This window comes from Panthera uncia (assembly GCF_023721935.1).
Source record: "Panthera uncia isolate 11264 chromosome A3 unlocalized genomic scaffold, Puncia_PCG_1.0 HiC_scaffold_12, whole genome shotgun sequence".
Classification (NCBI taxonomy): Eukaryota; Metazoa; Chordata; class Mammalia; order Carnivora; family Felidae; genus Panthera; species Panthera uncia.
In genome coordinates, this window is record NW_026057579.1 from 32,669,926 (window position 1) to 32,681,089 (window position 11,164).

Sequence of the window (11,164 nt, forward strand, 5' to 3'; positions counted from 1 at the left end):
TGGTGGCCACAGAGAGGACAACAGGTACAAAGGCAGAGGCTGGCCCCTGGCAACAAACACGTTCGGAGTCGGAGAGACTTTCCTAGGCGGATTGCTGAATTGCTGGATGCAAGGCCCATTGTAAATCTTTGATCCCCCCCAACCCCCACCTGCATGTGCACACGCACACACACACACGCGCGCACGCACACACACGCACACGCACACACACGCACACGCACACGACCAGGAGCAGCGTGGCCTACTGAATCACTTCCCAGGTCGGCTGGCTCTGGGAGGCAGGGAGTCAACAGGCCCGTGACAGATGGCGTGTGAAGTGCGAAAGGAGTCCAGGTGACTCCAGGGTTTTCCACCGGGACGCTAGAAGGATGGACTCACTGTTCTAAAGACGGTAGGGCCAACTGTGAGGCACGTAGGTGTGGGAGAGACGCAGGGCTCGGTCATTCCAAGTTTGAGATGCTAAGTGGACACAGCCGGATATGGGACTCTGATGCTCAGGTGAGAGGTGCACAGGACCGAGGCACACACGGGAGTCTCTACGGTAGAGATGTTATTTCGGAGTCACGAGACTGGAAAAGATCACATGGTTGGCGGGGCGGGGGGGGGGGGGGGGGGGGCAGAAGGGGGGGCAGGGAGAGGAGGGGTACCAGCGAAGGAGCAGACAGTGCAGCACGAGGGAGACAGGAGTGTGGCCCGTGGGGCAGGGCTCAGCTCTGCCCAGCGCCGCTGGCAGAAACGGATGAAGACTGAGGCCTGAACTCGGGGAGGTCTCTGCTCCCTCAGTGAGGTGTGGACGCGGGCCCCAGCTGGAGTGGGTTCAAGACAGAACGTACCCCAAGAGCAGGAGTAAAGAGCGTGGCTCCGCAATACACTTGTCAAGTCCGGGCTGGAGGGGAGGGAAGAGGCTCCCTCCCGTTCCACCTTGTCACAGGTCACGTGGCTCTCACGGTCTCACCCTGCCAGAACCGGACCAGCGTGACCGCGGTCACCAGAGGCAGCCCCTTCCCTCATTTCCTTTGTAGAGAATCCTCCGAGGAATCTGAAGGGTGCCCCGGGAGCAGAACAGAACCCCGGACAACAGAAGGGTCGGGTTGGGCCAATATACAATGAATTTTATTGATTCTTTTCTGAAAAGATACTGGGGTGTGTCCCGGGGCAGCTAAATGACACAGGACACAAGTTCAGTTTTGCAAATCAAAAAAGTTTTATAGGATTCAAAGAAAAAAGTTACATCACACATGTTCATTTAAATAATGTCAAAGTCTGTTACATAAAACGTAATTCTGAAACATTTAAAATTTTATTATTGAAACTACAAAAGGCTCAAAGTCAAAAAAGATCAAGCAAACTGCTCAGGCAATAAAGTGCACGGGGGGGGGGGGGGGGGGGGGGTGAGGAGGGGGGCTGCCGCACTAGCCCTGCTCCCAGCAGAGGGACTCCGAGCTGGGACGACACAAGGTTCTGGTTCTCAGGATAGTCTTTTTCAGATGGAAATTCTCCTAATTTATAGTCTTTCAGTGAACAAAACAGAGGGGGAAAAGTTTACAGAAGGTATTTCTAAATCTAATCAGGAAATGGAAGTAGAAATCAAAACCATTTTAACACATCTATTCTTTACAAACAACACTGCTCAGAGAATGAAGTTTAATGCGAGGAGCAACCCGATTCTCAAACACCCTGTATCAACAGTAGGACTTCCATTACTTTGCATAATTAAGAAAAATATGCAAATTGAATGCCATTTGCGACAGAGTCAGAAATATTTATGCTGATTTAAGATGTAAGTAGAAAGAGAAAAGATGGGGGGAGGGTGAGGAAACACGAGCTACAATATTTAATTATGGTTCTCTTGCACCTGTCTTACGTCCCATGACCTGTAGGAATACTCAACAACGAAGTGTACAAAAATGTGAAGGCCATCTGCACGTAACAGCCAGCACTCAGACGTGTACGTCAATTAGCGGTTGATACTAAAGGGCAATTTACAGGGTGTCCAGGTGATGGTTATCATACTAAAAGGACCTGAACATAAAACCTAATTGTATTTATTTAATATTTCACCTTACCATCATTTTGATAAAAGTAAACGCCAATATAACAAAGACGCAAAGGCAAGACCTAAGTACATGCGGCACAATAAAACCCGTTCCCGGGGTCACAAGGCGGTGCCACGTTCACACGTTCCTTGCACGCACCGTGTTGCCTGGATTCCCAACGCCGTCCAGCAAGAGCAATCTCCGTGGCTCCCCGGACACCAGGGCCACAGTGTCTGTGTCATTAGGGCTTGAGATCACACGGATTCAAAGTGCTGCCGCGGGTCTCATCTTCTAGGCGGATTGCAAGATACCCCGTTCCAAGTAATTTCGTCTGATCAATTTCCTTCAAATCAAACGAACGAAAGAGAAGCTGGGTAGCACCAGTGCCATAGAGCGTAACTCGCATTTCCTAGAGTTCTTAAAGGAATCGGAATATTGGAGCTGGGCTGTTTGCATGTACACTTTAGCTCAGATCAACTGTACTTCGGTGGAAAGTTCCTCCAACCGGTAAGGACATTTTCTTCTTCTCTAAGGAGTCACTCTACCCACAAAACACTACGTGTAAGGCCACAGCAAAAGAAGTCGACTGACGACTGACGACGCGGCTGGGTTTGAGCGCTTACGTTACCTTTTTTTGGCGTTTGAGGTACAAACAGGCAACTAAGTAGTTTGCTCTCGGTAAAGCGAGGGCCCCCAAAGACGCAGACGCTCAGATCCGACAGCAGCTCACCGCTCACCGGGTACCTACCAGGTATTTTAAATTATTCTCTGGGGCACGTCCTTCACAAGTCACACTCCAGACATAGACAAATGACTCGTTCTACTTAATCAAAATTTCAATCCCTTGGGCCACAGCCTTAAAGGAATGGTTGCCTGGAATTTCCCTCGAAAATGCTATGAAAAAGTTAAACGCAAATCCCTTCCCCGCCCATTTAAGAAGCCCCTATTCAACCAGTTCTGATTCGTAACAATTCTTAAATCTAAAGGGCCTGATTATAGGCTTGTAATTTTTTCTTTTTGTGGCCGAATAATGTGCCAAATTGACTAAAAGTAGAGTTATTGTGAAAAACATCGTTGAACGCTGAAAAGAAGACTGTAAGATCACCTATCTAGAAAGTGGTGATCTGAACACCAACAATATAAATATTTTAATAAAAAACAGTATAAAAATTAGTACCCTGTCTCATTTCTATAAAACACGAATAGAAAGGCTGTAAAAATCCAGATTTTGTAAACTTTATTGCCAAAATGTCTATTTGAATGCTGGTGATTCCGATGATCAAATTTTCTTCCATTTCCTCAAAAAAACAAAACAAACAAAACAAAACTTCTGAAACTACGAAAGATATCGAACAGGGTCCCAACCGAAAAAGGAAAAGTTAACATACTTTCATCAGAACCAGCTCCCCACTTTCTCCTAGCCCCCCCAAGAAAAAAAAATTTTTTTTGGGGGGGGGGGACAGTTCCATTCCTGAAAAATGCTTTTTAAAATTTGCACTGGCAATTCCCTGGCTGACCTCTCAGGCAGAGGCTGGCAGGCCCACTAGCGGGCTCCCGCATTTCTCTGCCGAGGCGATTCCGTTCAGCTTGCCAACCTCTGCCTGCCAGCCAGGGGTCTTCCTGGCGGTCATGTGGCGCCGGGCGTGCTTCGTCAGGTGGTCACTGCGCATGAAACGCCGATCACACACGGGGCACACAAACTTCTTCTCCCCGGTGTGAGTTCTGCGGTGGCGAGAAAGTTCATCAGAACGGGCAAATTTTTTATCACAGCCATCCCAGCTACAGTTAAAAGGCTTCTCTCCTAAGAGGCAGGAAAACACACATTAAAGAAGACGTAAATGCTCAGCGGCTTTACCGGACAGGTATAATTCATGTCACTTTTAAATTATGTTCATCAAAATCTAAGAAAGTAGTATCCTCTTATTCTGGTACTGAGTTATTCAAATGTCAAGAATTCTTCCAAAATGCATTTCTTTTTGCCACACCCAAAATACAGAATATATATGTCAAGGCCCAAAGATGTCAAACTAATGTCACATTTCGCAAGAAATTTTTCAAAGTGTATTTATTTTGAGAGAGAGAGAGAGAGAGTGAGAGGGAGAGAAGGGGGGGAAGAGGCAGAGAGAGAGGGACAGAGAGAGAATCCCAAACAGGCTCTGCACTGTCAGCAGCATGAGCCCGATGTGGGGCTTGAACCCATAAACCACCATATCATAACCTGAGCTTGAAATCAATGCTCCAGCAACTGAGCCACCCAGGTGCCCCAAAATACACCCAGGTGTTTTTTAAATAAAAACAAATCTGTCATTGGTATAGCCTAGGGTAGGGGGAAGATTCTTGAAAGAACAATTCCTTCCCTGAAAAGCAGAGCCCCTTAGAGGCACCCATTCACTCCAATACAGCCAGGACTCTCATGCCTCAATTCTAAACCCTGCTTCATTCTGCCGGTCGGAGCTGCCGATATTCAAGCTCTGATGTGCTAACCTAAACCCGCCTACCTGAAATGCATTGTGGAAAACAATACAATGATCACTCCTTCCAGTTCAGCCTTTCCTATGCTGTGTTCCACAACTCGCTATCGTCCTACAAGCCATCAGCAGACATTTCGGTGGAAGGGAGTTCCAAGATCAGGGGTTTATACTACAGACCCTGCGTGACCGGCTACTGTACTTACATCTATGTAAGGCTGCGACCCTCCGAAAGGGGAGCTTAGCAAGCAGACTGTTTAACCACAGGAGCCTCACAGACAGAACAGAACACCAACTCAAGGAACAAGAGTGCCACAGAACATTAGAGATATTCTGACCTAATCTACTAAAGCTGAAACTCTGCCAGGCAGCTCTCAGACCTCAGTCAAACACGGAGGCCACCAGCCCCATGTAGCTATGTAAGTATAAACTTAATGAAAAAGTTACTTCCTTGGTCCCACTGTCCGCATTTCAAGCACGTGCGGCTAGTGGCTACCTTAACTGGGCAGAGAACACTTCCCTCGTTGCCCAAAATTCTACTGGACCGAGCCGATGAGATAAAGATGTCACCAAGTCATCAGAGTCTCGGGGTTCTTCCGAATAAAAAACTATATGTTCCCCCAAATGAGAAAACTCCATGCCCTTAAAGTTCACATATTTTTGAATTCAAAGTTTTCCATACTTTAGAGAGACCTTTCCCCAGAGGGAACCAAAATATTCCGTAAACTGATGTTTACGGAATGTGAAATCCATGTTTTCTAAAATGCTGAAAGAAAGACTGAGGAGTTTCCGGCAACGTGAAGAGAAAGGGACAGTACGAGCACCACCTGAGAAACCTATCAAAGAACCACGATCCCAGAACCACACGTTCTATGTGCGGGGATGAGCGGACGGCACGTTCCAGAAAAACCGATGATGGTTATGCTCGTGTGAACCCCAATCCCTACAACACCACAAGGGTTTTTCAGGACCAAAGGCAACAGGCCAGATTTCCTCTCCTCCCGGTGGTTTTCACGTGTCCCTCCCACCGGAGGCAGGCTCAGGCGCGTCTCCTGAACACAGGACCCGGCGTCCTCACGCCTGTCAGGACTCACCTGTGTGAGTGCGGAGATGGGCCTTGAGGTGGGAACTTTTGAAGTAGGTTTTCCGGCAGCCTGGGACGTTGCAAACATAATTTCTCCTTCGGGAAAAGTCTACCTGAGGGGCACAGTTCTGACCGGAGGCGATGAACACTGGAGCAGGGGCCAGGGGCAGGAACCTCGTACCGCCCACGGCCATCCCGCCGGGTGAGGCGGCGGCAGGCGGGGGCAGGGGCCCCTGGGGCAGAACGAGCATCACGGCTCCCTGAGGCACAGGCGGCCCCACGAACACAGGCTGGGGCACCGGAGCAGCGTGGGGTAGGATGGGTTTCACGGTCCCCACAGACACCTGGGGAGGAGGCTTCAGAAAAGCCGGTAACGTGCCACTCCGTCCGGTCACGGGGATCATTTGGCAAAAGACAGGGGAACTGGGGACAGGGACAGAGATCACAGGGGTGGCTTTCTTCGGCAAGTCACTCTCAGAATTCTTTGGTGAGCAGGTTTGAACTGCGACAGGCCACACTGCCTGCTGGCCTCTGTCCGTGGGGATCAGGCCACCAGACTCGCGCAAGCAAGGCTGACAGGACAACGAGTCAGTGTTCAGTAGACTGTCCGTGAGTCGTGTGCCCGGCAAAGCTTCGATGTGTCCCAGAAACCGTGCTTCTCCTTCTCTGTTGACGGGAAGCTGGCGTTCTTGAACCTGGGCAGTAGGAATGTGGCCACGAGCAGGACTCCCCCCGGTGTGGCGGATGACACTCGTCACCACGGGCCTGCAGGAGGGGCCGGGGTCTGGCTCCAGTGGCTCCGGCTTCAAGCCAGGAAGGCCCCTCTCCGCCTTCCCGCTCGGCACTTGGGCCGCCTCAGCAGAGGCTGGGGGGACGGCCGTGACCATGCACGCTTTGGAATCAGTTACTTGGGAAGCAACAAGTGTCCCTGTCGATGGCTCCACACGATCAGGGCTCTGAGGAGGAGTCATGCACTTAAAAAAAAAGTACTGTGTGAAAAGGTTGTTTTGGTTACATTTTAAAGGGGACTCACTTTGATCATGTTGTCCCCAATGCCTTCAAAGAGTATCTAGAAAAAATTCATCCAAGCCCGCTCGCAACGGCACCCAGCACGTTTCAAGGCAACGTGAGATACCTTACTTCCTAGGCTTCTTCCCCCTTATCGGACCTCTCCCAAACCAATCAATTTGCTTAGTTTTTTTTTTTTTTTTTTTTTTTTTTTTTTTTTCCAATTTGCTTAGTTTTAAGAATGTCAGTGTCCTGGGGCACGTGGGTGGCTCACTCGGTTAAGCGTCCGACTTCAGCTCAGGTCATGATCTCACAGTCCGTGAGTTCGAGCCCCCCCCCCCCCCCCCCCCCATTAGACTCTGTGCTGACAGCTTGGAGCCTGGAGCCTGCTTTGGATTCTGGGTCTCCCTCTCTCTCTGCCCTTCCCCTGCTCATGCTCTGTCTCTGTCTCAAAAGTAAATAAAAACATTAAAAAAAAAAATTAAAAAAAGAAAAAAAAAGAACGTCAGTGCCCTCCTGGGCTTGCATGGCCACGGAAACGAGCAATTTGAAGTATTAGGACTACAAAGGAGAAAACTAATTTATATTCAAAATAAGAGCTTTTCCCAAGAATTTTTGATTCTCAATTTTTTTCAAAAAAACCCCCCGGCGTTAGCCATTTCACACACACTTATCCAGAGCCTACTGGATGCGAGGTAAAAATCTGCTGGAACGATCCCCCAAAGGCCAGACTCCCACCAGCGGCGCTGCCTGAACCGAGCCTCCCTCGTAGCACCCGACACCTCCCGCCTACGGAGCCCGGTGCCAAGTAACTGTGCGAGGGGGTTCTGGCCCACTGTTCGTCTAATTCTCCCCACTGTCCACAAGTCCCTTCTCCTCCCTCCTCCCCAGTCCGCCTTCCACACTCTCCTTCCAGTGCAAGCTTCCAGCCCAGCACCACGAGATTCTGATTTTCGCTTCTGTTACCAACGGACCGTCCTCAACTTCTCCAAGCCGAGAAGCGGTCTCTCCCAGCGATCCTGTAGCGCCAGCAAGGCGAGAAAACAAACACGAAACCTTGCTTGACTGCACTCAACTGGCACACGTGAGAAGCGGGTTGCTCTGGGGAGGCAGAGGCCAGCACTCCAACCCAGCTAACGAAGGCCGGAGCCAAAGCACGGGCTGTCTCTGGCCGCCACCCGTCCTTCCTGATCCCGGACGGGGGCATCGGGGCGGGGGGCAGGGAACTAAGCCCCCACTCTGCAATTCCCCAGGGAAACGAGTACGTTTTACCTCCTCGCATCGATCTGCAGATTTCATCTTATGAACGCTGTGCCCTGTGGCTGCGCGCTATGATCTATCAGCGGAAAGAGCGCATTTTGAAGGGAGAAGTTTGCACCCTGAGGGTCCACAGAGGTTATGCACTCGACTAGCAGCACGCCAATGACTCTACCCGCAAGGTCTTCAACACATTTATTTAACGTAATCCAGCCACTACATAAAATGCTCTTCTCCCCGCTTCTTACCAGAGTCGATAAAGAATCGAAGTCCTTTGGTAGCTCAGGCGCGGCTGCGTCAACATGCACAGCGGTAGTGACATCCCCAGAGTCCGAGACAGGCGTGAGGGGTCTTATCTTTAACAGGTCACCTTTCTGGGATCTTTGACCCCAGGCGCTCATGCAGACAAGAGCCTCCACGGCTTCGATGTCATTCTGCTCCAAGACGCTGCACGTAGACCTTTCGCTATCGTGCCGCTTCCTCTCCAGGATCGACTCACAGATGTCCATGAGGTCCACCTGAAGGCGACACAACACAATGGCTTCTCAGTCCGGGGCAAGCTGAGGGCGCGACCCCGAGGGGCGCGTGGATACGCACCCCAAGCACGTGCACTGCACACGTCACACACACAGGTGACTCCACACACAAACCCCGTGTCCTAGAAAAATACGCCAACGGAACATTCACGTCAATTTCACTTTTTTTTTTTTTTTTTTTTTAAGCCAACGTTCTGAAGAGTGAGGACGACTGGACTCGGCTGGCAAGCCAGGGTCCACGGAAAACCCCGATTGTTAAAAAAAAAGCTAAGTTAATGTTTTCCTCCAGTAAATGACCAGTAAGCCTTTAATGCCACAGGTGTAAGCCCCGGGGGAGACACGGACTCGGACTCTGAGTCTTCGGCTGGCGAGAGGAAACACGGCTCTTCAGAGCTGGCACCGCCACCCGAAAAGCATCCCTACGGATGCGTTTCTGGAACTCTCTGAAGCACTGAGCACAGCCTTCTAAACTCAGGGCATCACCACATGCAGAACTTCCCGGCGGCTGAACTCCACGTGTGCCAGGAAGGTGGAGCCCATGCTGGTTTAGCCCTGTTCCCCACGCTCAGAACACTCAGTCACTCCTTAACGCCACAAGGCTAGGCGGCAGACAGGAAGAAGAATTTTAAAAAGCTACTGCAGGGGCGCCTGGGTGGCTCAGTCGGTTAGGTATCCGACTTCAGCTCAGGTCACCATCTCGCGGTCCGCGAGTTCGAGCCCTGCATCGGGCTCTGGGCTGATGGCTCAGAGCCTGGAGCCTGCTTCCGATTCTGTGTCTCCCTCTCTCTCTGCCCCTCCCCCGTTCATGCTGTGTCTCTCTCTCTGTCTCAAAAATAAATAAACGTTAAAAAAAAACTAAAGCCTCTCTGGGAACGCATGGCTACTGCAACCCAGGAGAGGGACATCTTTCCTGCGTGTCACACCGGTCTTTCCAAGCAGGAAGGGGGGACAGAAGCAACTGGAATCCACTGATCCCTTCCCAAAGACCCTTTAAATCTGCAAAGATACACGTTTCCACTCAGCTCGCCTCAGCATCAAATCCTTCTGTCCCGCGGGTCCCCCCAGAGCAGGCCAGGAGCGTGACCGCCGCTGGCCGGGCTTCTGACCTCGGCCTGGTCCCCGGAATCATGAGGTCACAGACAGGAGGCTGCGGACGGCAGGTATGCAGCGCACTCAGACCTCTCTCTCTCAAGCCCTCAGGGTCCTCGAGTCTCGACGACCAAGGTCTTAGCCGCCTTCAAGCCGGGACACGAGGTGGCCAAGGCTGAGGAAATAAGCACCCTACTTCACCTCCCCCGCCCCGCCTTCTTTTCAGCTTTGCCCCGCCCTCTTCCCCTCACCCATCGAATGTGGTCTTCACGCCAGCTCTGCCCCGCCCACCGCATCTGGTCTTCAGGCCAGTTTTACCCCGCCCCTGCCCCGCCTCCCCGTCCGCTTTGCCCCGCCCTCCACCCCCACCTACCGCAAGTGGTCTTCCAACGAGCTTGCTCCGCCCCCTAACGTACCGCCCTCCCGTCAGCTTTGCCCCTCCCTGTACCCCCACCCACCACCTGTGGTCTTCAGGCCGGCCTTGCCCCGCCCCCTATGTACTGCCTTCTTTGCAGTCTTGCCCCGCCCCTCACGTACGACCTTCCTTCCAACTCTGCCCCTCCCCTGCCCCGCCTTCCCGCCAGCTTTGCCCCGCCCCCTACGTCGCCCACCGCCTGCCGGCTTCCCGCCAGACTTTCCCCCACCCCCAATCCCGCCCGCCCCACCCCCCGCGTGCCACCTTCCCGCCAGCTTTTACCCCGCCCCCCTCTCCTTTTCCATCATCCGGACCCCCGCCGTCCGCGTGTCGCGTTCCCGCCCGCCGCGCCCCGCCCAACGGCCGCCTCCTCACACGGCCTGGTGACGTCATGGCTGGAAATAGCCCCGCGCTGGGAGCCGGCAAAGCGGGGGCCGCTGCGGATACTCCAGACAAAGATACGCGTAGGGCGGCGCGGGGCACATGCCCCCGCGCCACCCGGCGCGTCCCTGCACGGCTGCTGCCCCTCCCAGCTCCTGAGCCCGCTCTGGCCCCTGACCGCACGGCTCCGCCAAGGCCCCGTGCGTCCCCGCCCTCCTCCACGCCCCGGGCCCCGCACAGGCGGCACGTCCCCGCCTCGCCCCGCGCTCAGATGGGCGCTCACTCACCGCATGCGCGTCGCCCGGGCCCACGGAGCCCGGAGTGTGCATGGTGCCGGCGGCCCGGAGGCAACAAAGCGGCCGCGGGCGGGAGCTCAGCGCACGGCAGGAGCCGCACGTGCGCCGCGGGCGGCGGCGGCGACCCTGAGCTCCTGCGGCCGGCGCGAGCCTCCGCCCGCCCGCGCCGCTCTGCCCCGGCGCGGCCCTCGCGGTGCGGGAGGGGCGGGGCGGCCGCGGAGGGAGCGGCCGTGGGGGCGTGGCGCGAAGGCAAACCAAAATACACCGCGCCCCCACCGGGGCGGGGCCGGGCGCCCACCAGCCAGTCCGCGCCGGGCCCTTGCGCCGCCGGCCAATGGGCGCCGCGGGGAGCCGCGTGATCGGAGCCTGGTCGAGGCGTGATCTGGCAGGGCGGGATGCGGCACGTGTTTTGGTCCGAGCGAGGGGCGGGGCCTGAGGACCTGGAAAGTAGGGGAAAGGTCCCGGCGGCCGCGGCGGCCGCGGCGGGACTGAGGGGCGGTGCCCACGGTGCTGGGGAAGTACCCTGGCAGGGCTGGCTGGGGAGTGCCACGCCGTTTAAAGGGGTACCGCCCGCAGCCTGCCCAAGTGCAGGAC

At 54.0% G+C, this 11,164-nt stretch overlaps 1 protein-coding gene across 2 annotated transcripts; it reads right to left on the bottom strand.

Moving 5' to 3' along the window:
• Nucleotides 1-1,180: 1,180 nt before the first annotated feature.
• Nucleotides 1,181-10,761, bottom strand: KLF11 (KLF transcription factor 11). Of its 2 annotated transcripts, none has more exons than XM_049652543.1 (4): nucleotides 10,562-10,761; nucleotides 8,102-8,371; nucleotides 5,599-6,562; nucleotides 1,181-3,837 (listed from the first exon to the last, which is right to left on the bottom strand). In XM_049652543.1, exons 1-4 carry the CDS (start codon nucleotides 10,601-10,603, stop codon nucleotides 3,557-3,559), a joined length of 1,557 nt encoding a protein of 518 aa, XP_049508500.1. In that variant the 5' UTR covers nucleotides 10,604-10,761; the 3' UTR covers nucleotides 1,181-3,556. The 2 variants fall into 2 exon arrangements, with proteins under 2 accessions (XP_049508500.1, XP_049508501.1); XM_049652544.1 differs by lacking the exon at nucleotides 10,562-10,761 and adding an exon at nucleotides 9,496-9,687.
• Between the last annotated feature and the right edge of the window lie 403 nt (nucleotides 10,762-11,164).